The sequence below is a fragment of the Pholis gunnellus genome (genome assembly GCF_910591455.1).
Source record: "Pholis gunnellus genome assembly, chromosome: 15".
Classification (NCBI taxonomy): Eukaryota; Metazoa; Chordata; class Actinopteri; order Perciformes; family Pholidae; genus Pholis; species Pholis gunnellus.
The window spans coordinates 3,922,733-3,948,831 of record NC_136542.1 but is presented as its reverse complement, the minus strand read 5'-3'; the positions used below and the strand labels follow the sequence as shown (position 1 = coordinate 3,948,831).

The 26,099-nt window shown below is 41.4% G+C and overlaps 1 protein-coding gene across 1 annotated transcript in view; it reads right to left on the bottom strand.

Annotated features, from left to right (window-relative positions):
• Window positions 1-23,368, bottom strand: part of galnt16 (UDP-N-acetyl-alpha-D-galactosamine:polypeptide N-acetylgalactosaminyltransferase 16) — a 31,056-nt gene extending 7,688 nt beyond the window's left edge. The window contains exons 1-8 of the mRNA XM_079175098.1: window positions 22,990-23,368; window positions 14,549-14,730; window positions 13,314-13,412; window positions 13,156-13,223; window positions 9,379-9,444; window positions 5,625-5,746; window positions 479-566; window positions 92-176 (exon numbers count right to left, since the gene is read on the bottom strand). Of these exons, the coding sequence (XP_079031224.1) occupies window positions 92-176; window positions 479-566; window positions 5,625-5,746; window positions 9,379-9,444; window positions 13,156-13,223; window positions 13,314-13,412; window positions 14,549-14,730; window positions 22,990-23,199 (920 nt within the window). The 5' untranslated portion in view covers window positions 23,200-23,368. The remainder of the gene's footprint in view (window positions 1-91; window positions 177-478; window positions 567-5,624; window positions 5,747-9,378; window positions 9,445-13,155; window positions 13,224-13,313; window positions 13,413-14,548; window positions 14,731-22,989) is intronic.
• Window positions 23,369-26,099: the final 2,731 nt, after the last annotated feature.

The following is a 26,099-nucleotide window of genomic DNA, read 5'->3' as shown; positions in this document are numbered from 1 at the left end:
TGTTCTGGTCTGAAACGTTTCCAAAGGCTCTATGGATCCCAACGGCACAAAGGAAGAGGAAGAGGGATGAAGACGAGCAGTGTTGACAGACCTGATTGCCTGTGTCGGGTCGCTCCTCGCCATTTTCTGCTCGATTGGAATCTGCTCCCATTTGAAGTGGAGACTCCAGTCAAATCCTGAAGGGAAAGAGAGCACAAAGAGTCAGATCCAGCTACAAACACTTTGTTATTCTACAGAAGAAGACAGATTAGAGTATTTTGCAGATTCCAGTTGAACTAACTTTCATGATTTAAACTTTTTAGTTAGCTGCTGTTCAATGAAAACTTTGCAGACTGACGTTAATCCATTCAGGAATTTCTATCATGTGTTTCGAATTATTCTGGAAGGGGTCGTGATGTCACATAAGGAGGGCTTTCCTTGACTGCGGCTTGTGTGCTATCAGCCGTCACTGTACATGATTTGTGTGTTGTGTCCTGACCTCCTCTCAAGTCAGCAGAAGCAGCCAAATAGGCGAAGTTATCCAGGCTGATGACATCGATGATGGGGCTGACCACTCGCGTATGGTCCTGCATGAGAGGAGAAGGACACATCATTATTGAGACACGATTGAACATCTACGTTTGAACTTATACACCGTTTTAAGTCAGTGTTTTATGCATGTTGTATATATTATAATTCATTACATTTAAGTTCCATCGGTGATGTGGTGGAGAGATTGTCCACATCAAACAGTCACGTTCATCCATGATACAGCCATTATTTCTATGTTAAGCAGATTGTCGCGTAAATACCTCGACAGCATTGTGTGTCTGAATAATTAGGTCGGGGACTCTTTTTAATAACTGATGAATGCAGAGAAGGGATTTATGGCACAACGTTAAATGCTAAGCAGGTGCATGGAGACGGGAAACAGTGAAAGGAGGTCAAACCCCTTCAATCAAAGATAACTAATCCTGTAGAAAGACGTTTTAATGACATGAAGCATCGCATTTCATGTTTGTTTTTAATTAGGCATGTAAGCCAAAGCGGTGGAAATGTCAGGAAAAAAGAGAGAGGAGTGGATTTTTAACTCAAAGGTTTATTCGTTATTGTATGATGAAGGCCACAAACCGAAACATGTTGGTCTCACAATGACATAGTTCTTAATACTACAAGTGTTGCTGAAGCTGGATGCGAATGTTAATACATGAGAAATTCAGACCTATAGTCAAACTATAAAAAAAAGGTGCCACAGACTATCTAAAGCTTTTTTATTGAAAAATGTTTCAGACGAGAATTCTCTCTCAAGATCAAGTGAAAGTTCAGCAAAGTAATTAAGTTTTCTTTGTGTGTATGTCAAGAAAATAAATCAATCTATATCACTAATGAGTATTAAATGTCAGATTGTGCTCTGGGGGCACTGAAGTAGTCTCCCACTGGAATATGTGGCTAAAAACAGGTTTATCTATTGATTAACTGCCTGCTCTAATAAAAAGAGATGATTACTGGTTACAGCCCACCTCCCTCTTTCTAGTGAACTGGAACAGAACACTTTACAAATTCACGTGAGCTCAAAGCGGACTTTGAATGTATTGCTTATATTGTAAACACAAGCGATTCTTCGCACAGCAGCAGGCAAATAAACTCTGAACAGCTAAAACTACCTCCGGCTGAGGACGTAACATGAACCCCAAAGTAAAATAAAGCACAAGAGGACTGTTGACTGCTGATAGCGTGTGTGTTTGTTTGTGCGTGAGTGTTGTCTGCATCTGTCTGTGTGAACATCCATCTGTGCCAACACTGCTGTTTGCCCACGAGGCATCTGAAAGTGTTCGTGTCGTCGCGATGCAGCTTAGCATCGGGACGATCCAGCTGACTGTCTCTAATTAGAGCCGTCCCTCTCTTTGCTCAGAGGTTGAACCCTCCGTGAACTTTGTGTTCATTGCACCAAAGAGTGTGTGTGGGAGTGTGTGTGTTTATGGGGGGGGGGGGGGGGGGGGGGAGCGGGTGTGAAAAGCCACTCTGCCAGAGAGCAATTTGGAAAGTGATGCTCTCAAGAGCTTTAAGCAATAGACATTTATGTGGCTCTTAATGAGCGTCTGTGATTTGATAATGCATGAAGAGGCTGCACTTGCAAAATGGATGTCACCGCTGATCTCTCAATATCTCGACCCGCTCTTTTTTTTATTCTCTCGTTCTGTGTTTGAATTTATTGCGGAGTGCTGTCATTTTGTCCCCCACACATCTGGCTGTTTTTAGTGTAGCTGATGGAAGGAATTTAGGCTTATTCTTCTACTGGATGCTAATTTGGAAAAGTGAAAGGATTTACATGATGAAGTGAAGCGCGTTTTGTGCACACTGAATTTCAGTTTTCCAAATGTCATTTGGTGAGTGCAGGCCTCTATTCCTTTGCTTCATCGCTGAGTAATGTCACATCTGTCTCTGAATGAGAGACCAACAGAGGACGCACTGTCTAGCTTGGGCGAAAAGGTCAAGAGACAGAATCTTTTTTTTTTGCCTTGAACCATGGTGTCACTGTACACGCTTGTTGCTCATACACTGTGTGGAACTCTCATTGTTTGTGGTACTTTTGACTTCACGGAAAGTATTCTCTTGAGTAATTAAGAATGCAATATGAGATCTCATAAATATGATTGTTTGCTTTAGATAAAACTACCAAACTTCATATAAAATAGTTGAATTTAGCTCCATCTCAACCATAGAAAGAATTTCCCTTAAAGACAAAGATTTTGGCACCGGATTTCACTGAATCAGTGAGACTGTTTCTGCTCCATTTCTGATGAATGATGTCTGAGCTAAAATGCAAATTGTTTCTGGTGTTTTAGACAAATGGTTCCCAGCCTGGCGTCAGGTCCAGAGATAAATAGGAAGGAGCAGAGGGATTACTCCATGATTTACAGGAGAGGAACAATATTTTAAAAAAGGGTCTTCTTCTGCTACGCAAAGTTGTGTTTATTCTTTCAGACTTTCAGACAATCATTGCATTTTCATGTGAATTACTAGATAGTTTTACTTCTTCAGGACTCTTAAATTGTTCGTATAACACAGACAAATCACACATTTATGGAGTCACAACTTAAAAAGCTTTGGGGGCCACTTCATCAGTTATGGTCAGTGAAGAAAGGCAAGAAAAAGAGGGGAGAGGGGCATCCCGTAATGAGCAATTATTATCTAATTGTCACTGCTGTAACAAATTAATTCGGCACACTACAAGTATTCTCCATGGTCTAAAAAAGGTAATGACTTTTAAGAAGGTATTAAATGTCGCCCCAGCCTTATAAGCTATATCTTTCACTGAACTTAAATCTCTAATCCCTGTACATTTATGAGAGGCGAGCTCATTATAGGTACTTAATTTCTAATTACGTTCAAGTGGTTTCATTTGCTTCTCTAAATTAACAAATGAAAAGTGTCATTACGTTGCATTAAAAGGAGATAAGACGGTGATCCTTCATCATTCCTGTCCTCAGAGGCCTTCATGAACCCAGAACTGAGGTCTCAGGAAGACTGATGAATCCAGGACCGGGTGCAGCCGGGCCGAGGAGCTGGTGAATTATCACTGAGCCCCGACGCTCTCATGAATGCCAGACTGAAAGATTGTAATGCAAGCTGGATGAGTCACAGCCGCCCAGAGCCAAGTGTGAGTGTACAGCAACGCAAACGCGATGTGCGCACACTCGCAATGTGTTCTTCTGAATAAAACATCGTACAGTAGAGACTTCTGAATGTGAGTTTTGCTGCATGCAGAGTTTCAGTTTGGGTTCTTGTCTGGTGTACTTTCTTGAACAAACAGCAGAGTTTTTGTCCTACAGCACAGAACAAATACTTTATTTATTGCCCTTTTAAAGGAATCATTCTACATTTTGCTGAGGGTTAGATGAGAAGATTGTTACTATTCTCATGTTTGTGGGGTAAAGGTTCAGTACAGCTACAGCCAGGAGAACGTTAGCGTAGCTTAGCATAAAGGCGAGAAATTGGGGGAAACAGCTATCGTGGCTCTGTCCAAAGATAACAAAACAGACCTACCAGCACCTCCAACACTTACTAATTTACACGCAATAGCACTTTCTTTTATTTCCATCACTACAAAAAAAGTGTAAAAACAGCTATTTTGGGCAAGAAATAGTCCAACACATGAACTTGTGTGAAACTGCAAATTGAACTCCAGGTTGGGTACAGATTAAACAACTGACGTGTTAATTAGTGTGAGTTTCAGAAGTACTGGTAGGAGGACTTTTGTTATTCTTGGCCATGTTAGCCATTTCCCCTGTTTCCAGTCTGTATGCTAAGCTAAGCTAAGCGGGCTGCAGCTACATATTTACAGTAAATGTATTCCCTAAAATGTCAAACTATTCCTTTTAATGTGTGTCAATGACTCTTTGTGCATCGAGAGGATTGAAGAAGCTGCTAAAAAGCAGAGGAGGAAGAAGAGGAAAAAGTAGAAGAGCGCTTGTAGACAGCGAGGCAGCTGAAACAAACTCAGCTCTTCCTTTAAACCAAGAGAGCGGATGAAAACTGAAGCACACTGGAAGCAGCTCTCTCCGAGAGTCAGACTTTACTGGGAGCACACGAGAGAGGAGAACTGATGAAGCTCCTGTTGCACAGTCAGTCGGAATGTTTTGCTTGCGATGGGGGATGGCAGAGGATTTGGGAGAGCAGCTGTGCTGCTTAGAGCCCAGTCGCAGGTTAATAATGTCAGGGGAGGGAAGACACTGCCAGCAAACAGCCTATTACTCATTAGCAAGTGATGAAGGTTTCCACAGCTACATCACTCTTCATCAAAATACGAGGCACTCATGTCTCGGTGAGTGCACACGCTCATCTCTGCAGACGCTTACGTGTCTCTAATCATTTATTTACGTGCCGTGTGCGCTTTTCTCGTGTGACTTTGTTGAATTGATACAGAAAAGCAGACAGAACCAGTGAGGGCTCAAAGCCAAAGCGCCCTTGAATGTTCACATGAAAATACCACTGATACTAAAAATGACGGAGAAAAAAAATGAATGAATCCCCCTGATAATAAAAATAATGGCTGGTTTTGCATTTCATCCCGGTCGCATTTTTAGAATTGTGAAACATTCATGCATGAATGTGATGGTAGTGTCTCTGGTGGGCTGCATAATCTAATTTATTGGATGCGGTGAAAGGGGGAGACTCTTCCCACTGCGTTAAAATAAAAGATTTGATTAGAAATGAATCCGACATGCAGCCTGAAGCGAGAAGAAACGGAACAACACAAACCACCGCATTAAACCACAAAACAGACCAACTGAACTCATGTTGTAAAACACTCCGGAGTCAAGTGGACATCGGATTGGTTGGGAATATGACTACATACTGTTTCCAGCAGTGGCAAGGTGGAGGGTGATTTCGGGTCTAGTTTGAATTCAATCAAACTAAGTGTTTATTTAACGATATGCCATGCCAACGTATTACATTGCAGCCAATAAAATCTACCAAGAAAAAGAGCAAAATCCCCTGAAGCTTTATATCACAGCCGCAAAAAGCAACTGTTCACCTCAGAAATGTGTTGTGTATGTGTGTGTGTGTGTGTGAGCGGCACGTATTAAGCGTCTAATTGGAGAGCGTGAATGACGGCAGACTGTACGCCTGTGGGTCTGTACCTCCTTGACTCTCTGGATCATCGGCTGCAGCCAATCAGCGTTGACCTCGCAGTGGCTGTCCAAGAAGGTCAAGATGGAGGCCGAGGCCGTGTTGGCTCCGCGCACACGCGATCGGATCAGACCTGAGGGAGAGCAGAGGGGCGAAACGACACGGAAGTCTGAAACCGGTCCAATATCTCCAATTTGATCAAATCGGATGCTGCTTCACTGCAAGTAGGGACATCAATATTTCGATGCCTAATGTGGCGAAGTGAGTGCCAGCGTGAAACTAAAGCACATTTATGGGTCACTATGATTTAACATCATAGTTACTTTACTTATCACAATGACAAGGATTCTACTCCTCCAGCTTCTGTTTTGTCATGTTTGAGGAAAATACTGAGTTGTTGAGTTATTATTAACGTCGGATGTGTTTTCTTAGTATTTGAATTCGGGATATTTCAACCTCAGATGCAAACATTCTTTACCGTTATTTTTATTAACCTTTGAAAGTCCCTCATCTTTATGGAGGACCAATATTTAATGACTGGAGTCCGTTTCTAAAAGGAAAAACATTGTTACCACTGTTAATGCTCCCGCTCTCTCTGCATCGCCTCGTCTACTTCTACTTTAGTAAATGTTACGTTCATTCCTTTGTTTTCCCACAATGCCTTGCAAAAGCTACAGGTCAACAGGTGTGCTTCCGGTATGGATTGCATAGATAGGTGAAGAGAATGATTGCAAAAGTCTATTTGCACTTTTTCTTTTAAAGTTTTCTAAGTTGCATTCTAGTCTGCTGAGGCAACCGTTGACAGTGAAACGTGCGTCACTGCCTCTTTCTCAACGTGTTTCTTCTTGTTTTATTAATGGACATCGTTTCAAAACAGAAAGCTGTTGATTAATGATTACAAGCGACTCACGGCATGTTTACAAGTGATGCTGTTAAATGTAGTCAAACTCTATTGAAACCACATTCAAAGGGTTTTCACGTGTCACGTTATCGCTGTTTGATCCGTTTTCTGCCTGATCGAGTCAGAGGACTATACGAGCAAACAGCACAGCGCAGAAATGCAGAGTAAAGTTTTAATCAGAGTCAATTTCCCTTTTAAGTTCTGAACTATTTGACGATCTTGTTAGGTGGAAAAGATTCTATGTAACCAAACGCGTTTTGAACCGGAGCTGGATAATTGGATTAGTCTGAAGTAGATGCCAGAATGTGTCTCGCTTTTAGCCCCCGCCACACACAAACAGTCAAATCTATTTTAAAAACAAACCAAGTTAAGAAGAGAATTGCTACAGGCAGGAGGGGAATAATAATAAAGGTGTCTTTCCTCATCAAAAGTGTGTCTACAATCACAGTAATTTGCATTTAGCACAGACAAAGTGTGGAGGAGGTTAATTGTCTTTCTTTTTTCCTGCGAAATCTTCGGTTAATTAAACAGATGCATCTCATCATCTGAAGAGTGTTGTTCCAAATTCAGAGATCGTTAAAATACCAGAAACCTGTGAAGCTGTTTGTGAAGATAATTGTGTTTTTTTTTCAGCCTTGAAGTCTAACTTTCAGTTCATTATTTGAAGTTTATTAAACTTTGCTGAGGAGTTCATGTTTCTTAGATTAATTAATCTCTTTTGTTCTCCGCTTGCGCAGCTCACGGTGTCAGCAGGGGTGAAAAACAAATTGATTTATTTTTGTTATATGGAAATATGAGTCATGCTTTTTATCAAATTCATCAGAAGTGCACTTTGTAACAAGGCAGTTCTGACTCAAACATCTTTAACCCGTTAGATTCGGTTTGCCTGGTGAATACGGGAGCATCTCTATGGGAGCATATATGTGAATATTCTCTTTGAAGATTTATTTTTCCTTTGGACATTTTGCCTTTATTAGCTGGTCGACATGTAGCTAAGCTTACAGAAAGGCTTTATCCGGTCCAATGTGAGCATTTTACTGCTTTTTTTCTGTTTTATTACCTATTTTTAATGAAAAGTGTCTTTTGGGTTTTGTCCCGTCGAGACATTTGAATACTTCACTTTGGGCTCTGGGACACTGTGATCGACCTTTTTCACATTTGTAAAAACTAAACAGTTAATATATTAAATACAAAATCTAATAAACAGATTAATACAAATAAAAATAATCATTACTTGTAACCCTAGTATTCTTTAACGATAAACAATAAATATAACAAATAAAAACATTTAAATGATCTAAGAGATTGTCAATAAACACATTTAATCTTTTCTTGCACCTTAGTGACATTTTTTATAATTTATATATATATATTATATTAATTGCACTCTATCCTCTTAAAATACATTCATTTAAGGATGATTTAAAACTCAAACAAGAGCCGCGAGCTGTTTCTCAGCGATGTTGCATGTCAGATATGTATTGGTATAGATATTCTATTCCACAGTTCATCTACAACAACAATAGCCTCCTCGTGCTTGCTTGTTGTAACTGTGGGTACATTTACTGCTCCAGTGCTTGATGACCTCAGGCAGCAGTTTGGCACATTAAAGGAGAGAAATTCAATGATGCGTGAAGGTGTGAAACCATTAAGAGCTGCGTAAAGAGGGACTCACATTTTAAAATCAATCAGAAGTCACTGACAGGGATTGCTGTCTTTTGCTGAAAGTCTCTGTATTTGTTGGGTCATCTGGTTTAAAAAATAAAATAGAGATTGTTTTACATTCTCACTTAACTTTCTCTGACATGGTGGCATGGATTCGGAGCTCACGCCGACTTGTGTACCTCGGCTGCCAGTCGGGAACTGCTGGCCTAAATTCAATATGCTTATGCTTTGTCAGCATGTGGTTCGTGAGCCCAAACAAAGCAGCAACTCGAGTAAAAGGGATTATTTTTAAGACACGCAAACAAATCAGCAACACGGCTCTTTTGGCTCTTTTTAGTTTGGCCGATGATTTGAAGGTCGAGGATTTAATCTAATTCCAGGATGAACTTAATTCAAATCAGAATCACGCGGGCGATGAAACAAACAATGATTTCATGTTTTTCTACAGTTCTTTTAACAGTTCCTGGTTTTGAATATGGGGATGACTGTCCACGTGACTTTCTCATGGTTTATGCGTCCGTCCACAGGAAGTAACAGGTGCACAAAGAGGTTCTTCAGTGTTGATTATGGCTCTGATAGTTAGGCTGTACAGTCCGGCTCAGTTATGTCTTTGTTACTAGTAGAGCTGAAATGATTAGACAATTGATTGATTGACATCTAAATAAATCTAAATCTATTTATCAAGCAAGAATGACTTCTAAAGCTTCTAAAGTGTGACTATATTTGTCTTTTCTCCTTTTCATTTCATTGTGAATTTAATATTTCGGGGTTATGTTCACACAGAATGGGCTCTTAGTACTTGTTATACTGGTTATTGTTCGCTATTCTTTTACATTTTAACTACTAGACAATTCATTGATAAATCAAAAAAAGAACAAGAGTAATTATTGTTAGTTGCCACAGAATTCTTCTGCGTGGAAGCGTCCCTCAATCATAGATATGCTCTGAATTTGGAATTTAGCAACTTCAATTGATTTAATTAAAGATGAATCATTTTTTTTAAATGTAGTTCTAACGCATTTATTTGCATTATGTAAATCAGTTTGCGTTGCCTCTGTTTTTAAAAAATGACTTTCATTTTTCGTTATTGAAGATAACTTGGACGGCTTAAAAAACATCCCACACACAGCACATTTAAGCTCAGTCCTCTTTTCCATTCAGTCAATTAGCCTCCCCCCCCCCCTCCCCCCCGTACTCACCCTCTCTCCTGCCGTTTCTCAGGCAGCGCACTTTGGGGATCTGAGAGAGCAGCTGGCAGTCCTCCGCTGGAAGAGGAGAGCAGAGAGGAGATGGGATGTTATGGTGCAGAACACACACTGAGAAACACATTCCTCCTCATCGCAGATACACACCCTCAGTACAGCCACTCCCCCCCCCCCCACAGTAAAACATGACCTCAACACATTCAAACACAACATCCATCAGTGGTCCAGCACAGTCCTGAACATAATCAGGAACACGCAAACTCAAAAAGCAGTTCAGAGTGACTGAGTGCTCAAACAAAACATCTTCATTTCACTGGATAATTTAATTCAAAATCCCTTTTCCATAAACAAATCCAGCGAGCAGCTGATTCCCATCGTCCGCTCCCTTTTTCCTCATGAGCAATCTCTGGCGCAGACCTTTTGTTGATGCACACAGATGGACATCATTACAAACAACACACAAATACAGGTACACAAACACACACACACACGCATCCTTGAGAGGATTAGCATGAGCAGCAGAGAGTGTGTGTGTGACCTTGCTGTGGGATTGTGGGTATAGATCAAGTAGAGACCCCCCCCCCCCGAACCATCGATACAGCCGTATGCTGACAGAAACAAGCATGATGAATTGATTTAATTGGCTGTGTGTACAAACGTGTTTGTTTTCATTTAAGCGGTTGTATCACATCGGACGTGTGTTTTGAGAGCAGGCGTGTATAAGTTCTTTAGTGGTGCTCATAAGGAGGGGACAGCTGGTGTGTGTGTGTGTGTGTGTGTGTGTGTGTGTGTGTGTGTGTGTGTGGAGTGAGGGTTTAAGGACTCAGGGAAGATGAGCAGGCAGCCATAGATCACACCCACTGAGCAGATGTTGTATACTTGTTGCCAGATTGTGTGTGTGTGTGTGTGTGTGTGTGTGTGTGTGTGTGTGTGTGTGTGTGTGTGTGTGTGTGAGCTTGCATACATTATACAGTTGCATGCATGCAACTGCATACTGTGTGCTACATTTATCCATGTTTTGAATATGACCTATTTTAACGCAGGGAAAATGACTAAATGAAGTGCAATTTAAAATGTCGGATTCTTTTTTTGGTCAATGGGAGCTCCTGTCCCAAAATGCAGCGCACAACAGAAATAAAAGAGCTTCTCTCAACCCAGGTGTGATTTGTGCCTCACTGTGCATTACTTCCTGTCAGTACAACACCGTGAAGACCGTTAATTTATTGTACACCAAACAGCCAAAATAGAGCACGTTACTGTTACAGCAGCACGTTGTGTTGACCGGGGTGTATATTCTTGTCTCGTCGCATGAATCACATGCTGTCGTCCGGAGTCACAGTAAAGATCACTGTACTAAACTGAGGACTGTGCCCTTATCATTAAGGCAAGCCTTAATAGGATTACACCTCCTCCGGCCGTCTGCCTGCCGGGTCGCATTCTGACCAATCAGCTCCCACTCTCACTGCCTCAGCTGACGCTCTAACTCCTCTGACTTAAATAGATCTATTTGTGCTATTTTCTCTGGTTATTTGTCTGAATATACAAGAATATTCTTCAAAAGAGGACAACAGAAAACAAATACATTACAATGTATAATCTTAGAATCTAGTAACATTTGTTAATTGTGTTTATAGTTGAAATTAATTTATATTTTTAACAAAAAAAACAACTCCAGCTTGTTTTATTTCTCAAATGATTTCAGCTATTTTGCCGTCATCTGGGTTGCATCAGAGGAGACTTAAAAATCAATATAAGAGAGTTTGGTTTTGGTCGTGATTTGTAAGTTGTGTGACTATTTGATGGACTGTATTTAAAAAGAAACCAGAGGAAAACACCCTCATGAAGGCAAAATAGTCCAAAGTGTTTGGGATATAAAACATGTTATGTTAATAAAGATCTGGCACCTCACTGTGTGTGCAGTCCAAAGACAAAAAAACATGTAACCGTTAACATCGTGTAGTGATTTGAGGTTTTTGAGAACGTGCTCGACCTCCTGCCTTTAAACCCCGACTTAAACAGCAGTTTTATTTCACTTTTCTTAGTCGGGATTCCTGAGACATTAAATAAAACGCAGCGTTAGAAAGTTGCGACGCGGGGAGACCGCAGAGAAGAGCTGGAGGGAGCAGAGCAGTCGCTCTAATGGGAGGATCGTCGTGTTCAGTCACAGTGAGGCAAAACTAGAAGCCACAAACCAGAAAGAAATGACGTTTGAAACGGCTCCACATGATAACGAATGCTGAAAATATAAAACCCATGACTGGGAGGAGGTTAAGAGTGTTGTTCAAGGACAGGAAACAGACGGCCATGTTGGCTCTAACATCATGGTTCAACATGGGTTCAGGTAAACCGGCCGCAGCAGAGTGAGAATAAACAAGGCTTCAGTGAGCTAATAGAGCTCCCGCTGCGACCGACGCTGAGACACTACTGTTAAAATGTCTGGCCAGCTCTGACACCTCAGAGTCAATGTGTGTGTGTGTGTGTCAGTGCTTGAGTGCACAGTGAATGTAGGTCACCGTGCAGTTCCCACAGACACAAGATGCATGTGGTGGTAATTACAGAAAGCGCTGTGGACAGTGAGAAGCATGAGCTCATATAATTCTTCTGCCTGATGCTGACAACGGGGAATAATTACTAGAAATGTGGTTATCCTCTAAATCCACCAGCTACATCAAAACATAACCCGCACTTTATGCCGCTATTAACTGATTTGTTTTCCCAATATCAAGGTCAATTAGACCACTAATTCACTTTCTGCATAAGCATGGTGGGAAAGCTCCAGCTCATTCCTGCTATAGCTTTGCTGCGGATGTATTTTATTCCCTCAGCAGCAGCAGCAGCACTGATCAGTTACATAATACGTGACAAAATCCTGAAGACGCTCTCACCTCCCGATTCAGTTTCTGATTTTCTGTGATATCAGGCGTCAGTGTGACTCATCTTCAAAGCCAGTCCTGTCTCTTGACATTATGCTCGCCCTACATTCTCCTGTTATTTTCGGACTACTCGTTTGTTGAAACATTTATGTGCAGCACACATAATCATAGCAGAATAAAAGAGCTTGACCCCTGGCACACAGGGCCACAGGTTTAAGAAATAAGATACCTCTCTGTCAAACTGTAAAATTCATTTTTCACATTTAACATTCATTTTATATTCTATTCTGTTATACTTTCTGGAAATGCATCTCCCCAAGTGATGGTAAATAGGATTAGGAACACAGGAAAACATCCTGATGAATGCAAGTCTGATATTCACTCTTATTTTAATCCTGAGGAAATCTGTCTCTTCAGCTGCTAAATGCTCTGCTGTGTTCACTCTATATCTGTCTGTTTGACTTTACCTACTGAGCAGGTAGCATACAGTGCGATTTGCAGAGTATTTCACTGGAGAAAGCTGCCTGCTGCGGCTGAAAGAGACGCTAACGAGAGCAGTGAGAGTAAACAACAACAATGAAGTTGTCAAAAACCCCTTTAATGAACGGAAAGACACTAAAACCTTCAGTAAAGCGAGGGCTGCTGAGTCAGCGGATGAATCTCTGTGGGTTCATCACCGTTCACAAAGGCCCACAGGTAATCCTCTGATCCACTGTTAAATGGTATAAAGAATAATGATTAAAGCTGCTTTAGAGATGTTTAAGAAAAATATCAGCCAAAAGAATCATATGTAATTTGTGTAAATGTAAATGAAACAATACAACAGAGGACAAAACCTCAGTTTGCTCAAAGGCAGCTACACCAGTTTGACCAAAAAACCAAACAAAAAGAAACTCACGGTCAGAGCTGAAGTCATCTATCAAGATGATTTCTTGGATCAGCGATGGAGGACTTCGCATCAGGACGCTGGGACGGAGAAAAAGAGAAACGGAGATCAGAAAAACACGACTCAACGCCGTCGCTCTTTGGCTTCCTCTCTGTGTTTGACCTCGTTACCTTTTGATGGTGCGAAGGAGAGTTGAGCGAGCCTCGTTGTGGAACGTGATGATGATGCTCGTGGAGGGAAGGTCTGTGTCATAATTCAGAGAGGCACACCTACAGAGAGAAGAATGTGTCACACACCTCGATCACACAGCAAGAGAAGGCTCACCTTTCTCTAGAGGAATCACATGCATGTGTTAAAACGGTCACATCCGGTCTTCAAACACACACGGCTGCGATCAGCAGCGGTGCCCCGTGGAGCCGCCTCAGCATCGTTGCTGTAGTGATATGGAAATGTTCCCGTTGCCAAGCAACAATTGCACAGACTTCTGATTCCCTACTTTATTCTGCTACCTGGGAGCCGGGAGCTTTAATAAGCAGGAGCCAGAAGCACAGATTGTATAAGTGGACGTCGCTTTGTGATATTTTCGAAGCTTCGAGTTTGTGAGGTTGGAGCTAAATACAACCACGGCTGAAGAAGGTATTCTGGGCGGCCATGATGGTTACAGTGAACTTTCATGAACTGAAAACAAACTGTGAAAAGGTTAAATCTGTAAGATAATAACGTTGTCATTGTTGGCGTTTAAAGTCTGTGTCTTCATCCAAATCCCTCAGAAGTCCTCATCTCTTTCAGATCACCAAAGACACTTCTATTATCACATCTTTTCTCAACATGTGAGGAAGTAATTTCATCACCAGTTGTAGGAAACCGGGCAGAGAAACAGTTCTTAAAACATAGGCCTCTTGGTATCTGTATCGTGAAATCAAAGCGGGTGTTTATGTTATTTTGTCCACCCGCTGTGTCTGATGGATGCAGCCTGGAGTGAACCCAGCAGTCAGGACGCTCCGGTCCAGCTAATGCTGTGTTCCCATTACGTCTTCCAATAGCACCAAGGAGCTGGCTAATGGGATTTTATTAGATGGAACAGGCGGAAACAAAAACATATGATTGGTTGACGCTTCACCGCGTCATTGAAGCGCTGAAAAAAGTTCAGTTCAACTTTCATTTGTAGAACGTGTCACAAAGCGTCAAGTGTCGTCACTTTGTAGCTTTACGTCACCGGAGTGTTTCTGTGTCGCTCGTGGTGTGAACGAAGACTTAAAATCCCCCTATTTGACGCTTACACAACCTTTAAGTGTACAAGACAGATTTTTCCAAACAACTCAAAACCCATGTGCAGCTCCAGCAACACCAGTCCTCAATCTGCTTGTGCGGATCAAAGCAAACAGACGCCGTTAGCCCCGCTCACCTGTAGTGTCGGGTGTCCCTGATGGCTCGCTCGCTGCCCAGCCGGTCACTCTCCTGCAGGTTGAACGCGTGTTCTCTGTAGGGGTCGTCCCCCGGCTTCAGCTGCTTCCCCGCCAGGTAAGCCTTCTCATCGAAGCCGCCCAGCAGCTGGCCCTGCTGCTCGGGCCGCGGGGGCTGGGTCACCTGCAGAGGACACGTAAAGGTGTGTTAACTGTGTTTACGTGCTCATTTCTGCCAGAAAAACAAGGAGACACATTTAAAGCAATGAATAAATTATAAGAACTCAAGTCAAAAAGAGAATAAATGATTATAAAGTAAGAATGTGGGATTAAATGACATACACACTCCCTGTTGCTCATGTAAACAAGCAGAAGTGCAAACACAGCAGCATGAATTGTTTTTGGTGTCAACACTCCACTCCCTCACTTCTCAACAAAATATTCTTCTGCCACATCTATTGTCGTGTCTGCATCCTCGTTATCATCTGTTTTCACTGTCTGTCAGACAGAAAGCATTTCATTTCATTTTTTAGACTTGTACTGTATATTTGATTAGAACTGCATCCAATGACTCTTTTCATCATTGATTAATCTCTTCATCATCTATTCTCAGTAAACGTTGAGTTTCTAAAAAGAGCCCAAGGTGATGTCTTCAAATGGCTTGTTTTGTTTTACTAATAATCAAAGATCTAATAATATCAGACTGCAGAATGTGAGATGTGGTTAAAAGCCCCGTGTAAAGCTAGTAAGTGGGTCCTTGAGTTAAGATTGTTTTAATGTTTTAATTAATTAAACTTTCATGCGATTTTACAAGCAAAAATGTCGAACATACTCTGGTTCTAGTGTCTGAAATGGGATTCTTTTGTTGTTTTTCTTGGTTTTATATCTGTGTAAATGGAATATCTTCAGATTTGGGGTTTTTGGTTCGACCAAACAAGCAATGTGAAAATGTCACCTTCAAAACTGGGAACGTGGGACGAGCATTGTCACTATCTTCTGACATTTTATAAACTAAACAAAGATCCACAATGAAAATAATTGTAAGCTCCAGACAACAAACTAATGTTTTCAAAGTGAAAAATGAGCTTTCACGCTCCACAAAGATGTTCAATGAATATTGTTGCAAAACACAAGAAGCTATCAAATGTTTGGTGTTTTCTCTTGATAAATGACTCGAGCGATTAACAGATTTTCAAAATTGTTGCTGATAAAATTCCTGTTGACCAACTAAATGATTAATGGTAACTGGACTAACAGCCTTTCTTTGACTCTCCTTCCCACACACATACTATGGCAAAGTGCTGGCCTGGCCATTGTGGTTTAATGTCTTGCTCAAGGACACTTTGACATGTGGACAACAGAAGCTGGGAATCAAAAAGCCATCCCTGAGATTAATGAATAACTCACTCTGCCTCCTGAGCCTCAACAGCCAATAAATTGTTCCACCTCTATATTCAGGCAATGTCTGAAATGTCTTAAATCCATGTACAACAAGTCCTCTGCTCTGCTGTGCTGCTGCCCGCACTGCAATCCTGCTGCAACGCTGCTCATCCGAGAATTACACCATGAGTCTCTATTGCACCCACGTTTAAGCCAGTCAGCCGAAATCATTAAAATGTAAATGCTACTTTCTTATTCAGGTCTCCGTGTCAGCGCTAACGAGGCAAAAAAGGGGGGGATGGGCGGTCATCAAAACTAAACACACGGTCTATAAAATCCTCAGTAATTAATGGATTTTCCCTGCAAGCGGGAGGTAAAAACAGCCAAGGAATCAATGAAAGCAGACGAGAGTAGCTCATCAAAGAGAAGCAACAGTGAGATGGACAGATGGAGTATAGAAAGGAGAAAAGAGAAATACAGGGCGACTCTTCGTTCTGTGGTGCTTTGTTAAAGGTCGGTGTAGCTGGAGGATTTATAAAAAGCTCCTGACCAGGTTCAGGTGAGAGTGACCTCATTTTCAGTCTCTCCGGGGAAGCAGCGTGAACGCTTGAAGGATTCACACACAAACATGTCCGCAGTGCACAAGATCAACGCTGATACCACTGTGTTACCTTCACAGACTACAGCTCTAAATACTCACTGTACACGAACCTGCACAACTGGTGCACAGTAAATAAGTACTAAATACAATTCTGAGATACTTCCCTTGAGTAGTCCCATTTTCTTCTACTTCATACTTCCAATCCACAACATTTTAGAGGCAACTGTTGTACTTTTTACTTGATAACTTTATTTACTGGTTAGATTAACAATACAAAATATTAGCAGAAATAAATGATGATGTAATGTATTGTTATAGATTAAGATACGATGTTATTGGGGATAATCCGCAGCATATGACATAGTTACACGTTGCCCTACATTGACCAGCTTCAACATTGAAGTGATTGACATCACATATATGTTTCTGCATGAGTACCTTTACTTTTGGTACTTTATATTAATGCCAATTTTCCCCACATCAATTTTAGATCTGGAAATCAGTAAACGATTTAAATCATCCTGACTTGTATAAACACTTGCCGTCTATTTCTTTGGTAAAGGAGGATTAAGAGACGCCTTCATTCATGAACAAAAAGGTTAAGGTTAGGCCACTTAATCCCAGTGTTAGCAACATAAAACCCAAGCTAGCTTCATACATTAGCACTTTAAACAAAGATCTTAACATTGTTAAGATCTCCTGGTGCGTTTTCTTAAAGAGACAGGCAAACAAATCCACTTGTATATCTATGTAATAGGATATTTATATATATAGGGTTTATCTAATAGGATATTTATATATATATAGGGTATATATAAGAGGATATTTGTATATATAGGGTATATATAAGAGGATATTTGTATATCCTATTACAAACACATGATAACATACACGTATAAACAGATTCATCATGACTTTTATAACAGTTACATGACCAGCTGATCCCAGTGCTGTGTGGGAAAAGAGATCTAATTAGCGCTGCTCTGTAAATAGCAGTTGATGTTCAGCAGACTGCTGCAGAGGAAAGTCTCTCTTCTGTCCGCTCTGTCCGTCCTTTATAACAGAGGAACCGGTCAGATGCTTAATAGAAATGTTGGTGGACGGTGATCACAAGCAGCAGATGTCGACACGTTCTCACGTCCGCGGTAGACGTGAATTTAAAAGACAAATAAAGCCTATTGTTCCAGTGGTTTCATGTTGTTTCTTCTCATATTTTTAGTTTGGCCATTCACTGAGATTCTTCTTGTATTTCATGTGCACCTGTGAAGCACCTTGTGACTTTACTCTTTTGCTCAACAACACCCTGTGCAAACCGATGTAGCAGCAGATGCTTGTTCTAGCTAAGGTTGACTTAATTAAACAAATAAAGAAGAGCTACACTTAACTTCTTAAAATAAGGCTTCTTGGGCGTCCCTGTTTATTTTAAGAGCCTCTCCACTTAAAGGTGCAGTGTTTAGGGTTTCTGTGCTACTGTAGAAACATCTTATTCCCTAAAGAAAACATAAATCTGTATTCCATGTCTACCAATAGAGCCCCCAAATGCTACACACTGTAGCTTTAAGTACAATTAAGAAATACAATTTTCCATCTACTCAGATGTAGAGAAATGTCTCGTTACGTAACTCTTCAGCGTGCAAAAAACGGCTAATTATAATGTTAAATTACCAAAAGACACAACTCGTTTCACCATCAATTTACCGCCTGCACAAGTCACCAGTACAGCCTTATATTTATATCTGTATTAACTTGTTCAGTTTGATCTTTTCTGACAGCAGCAAAGAGCACTACGGCAGCAGAGTCCGGCTACTTTAAAGAAGACGAAGATTTGATTATATTTGATATGTTTCGCAGTTATGTGATTAGTTCCTCTCATCAAGCTTCACATTATCATCAACAGTAAACACAATTAAACAAGTCATCTCCTCACAGCCACTCACACCAGCCACATGAGGTTTTCACTGCTATTCATAGTTATGACTCTCTTTCCAAAATCGTGTACTTCACATCCCTCGGTAATCCGCAAGTATCATCGTGACTAAATATTTAAAGCTACAAAGAAATGACACTCCAAGGATAATACGAGAAACATTACAAAAAGCACGTCGGGGCTCGGCCCACTGAATTAAATATGAAGCTCGTCTGGAAGATGAACACGTCTGCTGGCTCCTTCACGCAGAATTAAAAGAGAAATCACATACGAGTCCAATCTACCCGATAGGCTGGAGAAGAAGCCCTGCTGTTCATGGTCTCTTCACAGACTTATACATCTCATGCCAAAGTTACTGTGGTAATGTGTGCAAACCAAAACCAGAACAACAGCTAAGTTCAATTAAAAACAATGTTTTATATTTCCTCTTAAACCTGACTGACGGCAAACTCATGCTGGGCAGCCACATTCTGTTTAAACCTCCAAAACATTTTTCTTTTAATTGATGTGAAGATCACAAAGCTTCCAAAGATAATGACAGTCTGACTGAACTTGGAGGGAATTTGTATAAAAAAAGAGGCAAAAAGGAGTCTTATTATAAATATATATATATTTCACTCACTGTAAACTTAAACGCTACTTAAGTGGAAATAAAAGGAGGAAACTGCATGTTAAGGGGTTCATTTCGGAGGCTTTCATTCATTCCACTAAACTTCAAAACAACTTACAGATCTCCTCCTTGAAACACACCAATGCATTAAAGAGTCAAGCTTAGATATGAGTACTTTAAGTATCTGCTGATCATACATTAATGAATGCAGGACTTTTACTTTCTGGAGTATGTTTATGTTTATATTATGTGTACTTTTACTTGTTAAAGGATCTGAAAAATCCTTCCACGACTGTTTTCTAATCTAGAGGACATAAAGACTTGATGCCAAATAAACATGATTATTGCATTAAATTAAATAAAAACTGAGAATAGTCAGAGCTTAAATGACTAAGAGGAATGGTGTGTTTGGGTACAACAAGGTTACCATGCCAATGCTCCTCCAATGAGGAGGTTTAATACATTGTTGTACAGTCATATATGACTGTATCACCTAATGGAAAATATAGCTGAGCTAATCCTTGTTCAGACACGATTCTTACGGCACATTCGACCCAATTCTCTTGTGAAGTGCCGCGTTCATTCAAAAAAAATCGTTGCAGAGTTAGTCAGAAAAAATGTTTGAGCAATAAAACCAGCAGTCACACCCAGATCTCAAGACGTGAAACCAAACAATAGATCCCAAACTTAATGTATAACCGTCACAGTCCGTCGTATCTGTCCTGGAAAAACCAGGGCAGGATTTCTACAAGCTGACAACCTGATTAGCTGGAAGAGGAGCTGTGGTCCGGTGTTTACAACGTGTCCACAGCTGATGCAGAGAGAGTCATAACAGCAGATGTGCAGGTCAGAGAGACAGCTGATTACTGTGAATGTTTCACAATAGAGTTCCACTGACAATAGAGTTCCACTGACAAAAGTGTTCGCGCTCACTCTGTTACTGCAGAGAAAGAGGCTGAAAGAGCTGTGGTGGAGAAATTAGACCACTCAGCGCAGGAAATGAGGGGGAAAACGTGGAGCCAGTGCGAACAGATTTCACAGATGATGTCATTAGTGAATCAAATGCTGCTAATGAACGGGCTTTTGGGAAAAGAAGGTGGGAGAGAGAGAAGAAACAGGGAGAAAGGGGGAGAGAGGGAAGGGCAGTGAGGAAAGTAATGAATGAAGAAAGGAACAAAAAGAGAGAAGGGAGGAACAAAACAAGGGACCGAGACAGAGAGAAGAAAATAAATAAAGAAGATGAGGATGGAAGGAAAGGGAAAAAGATGGGAAGGACAGAATAATGGAAAGAATTAAAAAAGGGAAAGAAAGAATGAAAGGGCAGGGAAATGAACGAATAAAGGATGGGAAAAGGACAGATGGTTTAATGAAAAAAAAGAACGCAATGCGCATGGACGGAAGGAAAAAGGAAAGAATAAAAGACAATATAAGGACAGAGGGGCAAAAGGAAGACATGAAGGAGGAAGAAGGGAAATAGAAATACAGAAGAAAAGACAAACAAAGAGGGACAGACAGAAGGAACAAATAAGGAAAACAAATGAAAATAAAGAAAAAAATAAGGGAGGACAGAATGAAAAAAAGGAATAAACAAATGAAACAATGAAGAGGACAATGGAAAGAAGGAATGCAGAAAGGATAGGAAGATGGAAAGATAGAAGAAGAAGGAACAAAGGACATAGAGAGACAGGAGAACAAAAGAACAGACAGAAATAGAGTCCTTCAGTGAGGCCTTCAGGTTCTACTCTTTGTGTACCAGCCTCCTCTTGTCCAAACTGTTGGACTCTGTGCCGAGCTGGCAGCCGGAGAGCTGCAGGTTCAGATTACCAGAACAAACTACAGCGAGGACATCTCAGTTAGGTGACGAAGGTGAACGACCCCGCTGAGCAAACCACAAGAATAAAAGCTCAACTTGGAAACACTCCGAGTCCAAAGTGTGCAGTTCAAAGAACGACGTGATTAGAAGTGGTGTCTGTTTGCGGTTCACCAGCAGAGATGATACACTCTTGATTATTCAAAGTGCTTCCACATTTGTTCGCATGCATCTTCTGATCATATAGTGTTGGCCTCCGTTCAACTGCGTCTTCGAGCTTAAATACCGCAGCAGCGCCACCGTTTGGTTTTAACCCTTGAATTATTAAATCCTGAACAGCGTTTTAATGACTCCTCTGAAACATCCTGACATGTTGACACACACCCTCGGCCACAGCTGAGACGATGTTCTAGTAAACTGAGAAAGAGGCTCCGGTGTGTTGTGCTTCCACAAGAGTCTCCTGTTGGATGTGGAATTGATTTGTGGGTAAGCTTTGTTGCAGCAGAGGGAAAGCAGCGAAGAATTGATTCATGTTTTTTAATAAATGATCTCATATTTCTCATAGAATTCTAATTGGAGTTACTCTCACTTTTACATTCAATGACTCTCTGTCTCACGGATTTATATCAGGCTGAAAAGTTGGATTCAAAAAGTTAAATATGTAAGGTTTATTCAACAACTGAAACAACGCTATGATAAATCGATTAAGCAAGGAAAATGGCCAAACACACTGGTTCTTCTCCAATGTGAGGCTGTGGTGCTTTGTTTGTCATATGTGACAATAAACGTATCATTTATTTGATTTTTGTTCCAGTCATTGAATAAAACTAGCTATTGGAACACACCACCTTGAGCTGTGGGACACTATAACAGACATTGTACGCAACATTTTATAGACAAAACAATGAATCGATAATGAAAATGATCGCTTGTTGCAGCCATAGTTTATAGTCAGGCTCCCACTAACTGCTGTGGTCATTATTGGTTGTTCAGTTAATGCAGACAGATACGCATTTAGATCATTTCGTACATTTTGAAAATGTGCAAAAATACAAATCTTAAATTTCCGAAGAGCAAGTCCAACAGTCCAACTGCACATATTCAATAACAAAATGATATGAAACAGCAGAAAAGCAGCAAATCCTCACATTTGAGAAGCCAAAACCACAAAGAAAACTTCAATTTCTGCTTGATAAATGACTTAAATCAATGTTGACAGTCTGTCTGAGAACAAATTGATTATCTGTCAGCACAGGAGTCTTCTTCACTTCATCTATGACTAAAAGCTACGAGCTATGGGTCTGGTATCTCTCTCCACGTAATGCATCAGAAAACCCTGCAGCCAGGTAGACCAGATCTCCTAATCTGAGCTGGCGTGGACCCAGATACACACGCACACACACACACACACACAGACACACACACACAGACTGTGTGCTGTGTGGCAACCTGGCAGGATTACTTGCCAGCCGAGCCTGACGACCAACACACCTCCAGTTTCAACATTTACCAGAGGTGCTTTTCACCGCTCCGCCCTGGAGAAGGCAACAGCGGGCGGATACAGACCTGACAGAAACAGGCCTTTAATGACAGACCCGAGAGCAGAGGACGCCTCCTCTCGTGCCCTGTCCGAGCTGGAAAAAAAACAAAAAAAAAGCCCGTGTTTTTACACCTCACACGTGCCATCCAAGAAAGCTCTCAGCATATAGCGTTGTTTACGAGGCGTTTGCGCACTGACGCACTGGACTTATGGAAAGCCTCTTACGTGTGCGCTTGAGGTTCTCACGGGTTCGTGGCAACACCACAAACATAAGCAGACAGCCTGTAGAATAATGGGAGAAGAACCGTGGCATGCGCAGCGGGAGGAACGAGGTGATTATGATGCGCGTTAAAGCCAGACGTGTCCTTCAACAGTAACATACCCCCCTGCTGTGACACCCAGCTGATGTGCATCCTCACCACCACCACCATCATCATCATCACCCTACGGTTTCACACACACACACACACATATGCACATCAACATGCAGCACACACTCTCCTGCAGCTCGGTGCCTCCAGCGACAGCCTCCCCCCTTTCTCTCTCTGTTTCGCCCCCCCCTCGCGCTCACTCACTATCAGCGGGATGGTCCTGTCGTCCCGGTGGATCTCCAGCCGACCGGAGACCACCTTCTGCCCATGGCCCCCCCTGCCACGGGTCTGCGACGCCGACGACGACGGCGACGACGACGACTGTGGCTTGTTGTCCTGCCACAGGTAATAAAACGTCCCCAGGATCCACGCAACGGTCAGAATCGCGATGGCGTTGGCCCGTATCCTGCGCATGGTGAGCCCATACGGAGGGCTCTGGAAGGTGAGCCCGGCTGGTTCAGGTCCGTCTGCGGCAGAAGGTGCTGCAGCCTCCCCGCCGGTGGATGCGTTGAGTCGCAGGCAGCTGCAGACAGATCAGCGTCTATCTTCTCCGCGAACAACCGGAGCGCTGCCTCTCTGCTGGGATTTGCGCACCGACAGAGCCACGGTCCTAGCGCCGAGGCATATCATCCTCCTCTACACATACACACACACACGCACACGCACACACACACACACACACACACACACACACACACACACACACACACACACACACACACACACACACACACACAGACACACACACACACACACCAGCCATCCATCCATTGGCTACATTGTTCAATCTGCATCATTTCAGCCTCACATAGGTGCAGATCAGACGGGAGATGATGATGACAGATACATTTATCCACTTCTGCTCGTGATTACTTATGAAGCACGTGTTCCCTCACACTGAAGGCTTGTGTTTGGTGTTTTAGTCACCCTCCTCTTGTCTAAATGGCCTTGTGTAATGTCAGCATTAAAAGCAGTTTACTGTACTTAAGATGTTGAGATAATACTTTGAGTACTTCCATTTTCTGATAAGTGAATACATTTAAGAGGGAAATTAGCTACTTTTTGCTCTTCACATTTATTTGATATTGAAGATTTTACATTCAACACATCATCAGTTTATCAAGTAAGATTGTAAGATTGTTACAGATTGTAAAGCAGTTAAACCACAATATGGAATTCATGCTTATTATCTCTTATTGCAATACTACATGTACAAGTAATACTTTTGCTTTCGATACTGGATTGTATTGCCCTCTGTAACTTACTTTTTGAATGCAGGACTTTAGACTTTATGATCTGAGTGTTTCCTCCATTGAATGGAATTGAACTTGTGGTGCTCCAAGTTTTCAAAAATGACATTCAAAAACTGACTGTCAGCATCTCTCTCTGCATGTGTCCCTGTTACCCTTCACCATCCTCAGGCTTCACTGTGAACACTTTTAAAAAGGGAATATTTCCTCTGTAATGAAAATTGAAATCAAAACCTTGACTAATGAAACTAAAACAACCTGCATGGCTAGACACCACAGAATATATTGATTCCAGTGAACTGACCCTTTCATTCCTTCCATACTGCTCCCCCTGCAGCACGGATCTAAATAGAAACTTATTTATCCTCCCTGTATAAGAAGACCCATTATTCTGCCCATGCATTTTGAATTATGCATTTAAATGAAGAGCCTGCAGCTCACACCGAGCATATTAAGCAGCTGAATTGATCACGAAGAAAAAAAAAGGATACGCAGTCTTTGAACATCAGCGTCATGAATATTCAACTTCTCCTGAGATAACTCTGGATTTGCGCAGATGACCTCTGCAACTATGACTTATTCAGTGTTCGAATAAATCAGAGGCTTTAAAATAAAACGGCAGAATACATTAGACTGAGAGGACCCCCGCTCCAAAATCCATAACGGCCTGTAAATGGCTGCACGGAGCGGTAACACCCCAGAGGCACAACAGAGCTGAGGAGGCTGAAATATTCTCATCTTATTCTGGTGGAAGAAACATAAAAACAGCCCACAGCATGAGCTCATCCAGCTCCACCTAACAGCCATACACTGAGTGTGTGTGTGTGTGTGTGTGTGAGGCGTCCACACAGCTGGGCCCACCAACACAACATTAGGAAATAGGAGTGCCAAGTTTTCCCTCATCAGAAACATCAAGAAACCTGATCCAGAGTCAGCGGGGGGAGCGGCAACACTGAGTACAGGGAAATCAATAAATGAATGAATCCATCTGCAGCTGCACACATGTTGCGTCATTCATCTGTGATGCATTTAGGCCATTATTTTCAATTTCAACTTCTTTATTGTTACATGCCCGACGGTAAGAGAGAAGCAGCCGTTGTGGATGAACATCTTGGGTCTCAGGCGGGATGTTACAAGTAAAAGTAAAAAGAATCTAAGACATGGCGCAGAAGTTTTCTTGTGATGAAACACGAACTGGTTTATTTGTAACATTTTTCATAAAAATTGCATCATGTGCTTCTTTTTATCTTTCAACAAGATTTGTTTGCACTTTACAGAAAACATACTTGGAGGAGAAGCATATACTATTATACGTAATTCCATCATGATAATGAAAATAAATACAATTGGAAGTAAAAAAATTAGAAAAAAGGGTGACTAGAATGACGGCAATGCCTGTATTAATGGTGATTATATATTATTAACATGTCTGTTCTCTACTGTAGTCTTTTACCAGTCTTCTCCCCGATAAACACATGTTTTATCACATCTCTCCATTGCGTTACGCGGGCGGTTCGCAGCTTCAACGATGAAACTGTTATTATTATTCTTATGAGGAAGTACATCCAGTGTTGCATCTTAATACCCAACACCTGTTTCATCTTCTTTTGAAAAGCAAAGGCCTGGGAGCGAGAATGATGTGAGCGGGTCTCATGAAAGACAATATGCATCATGGGAAATGTAGGATCCAGTGATGTTGGAGTTTAGGGACTAAAAGTCAAGCTATCTCCGGCTCTGCTGATTTAATTCTGACCGTTCCCCTTTTGTCTCCTCTGAGTCCCAAAACTTTATGTAAGAGAAATACTAAGTTGCTGGAATTCCACTTTTCCCAATTCATATGACCTAATCTCTCTTTTCTATAAGAACCTTGAGAAGTTAGATTGTCAGTGAGGTTGATCAAAAACTTTCCCCCAGCAAGAGCTGCACCTTCAGGGATTTGGCTTTCTGTTTAAATGTGTTTGAACGTTAGTATATATTTATACTCATTATATTGTATTAATGCATGAGTCATTTTGCTCTGGACTTTGTTGAACTTCACCGTGTCTCTGTTGTGCAAAACAATAA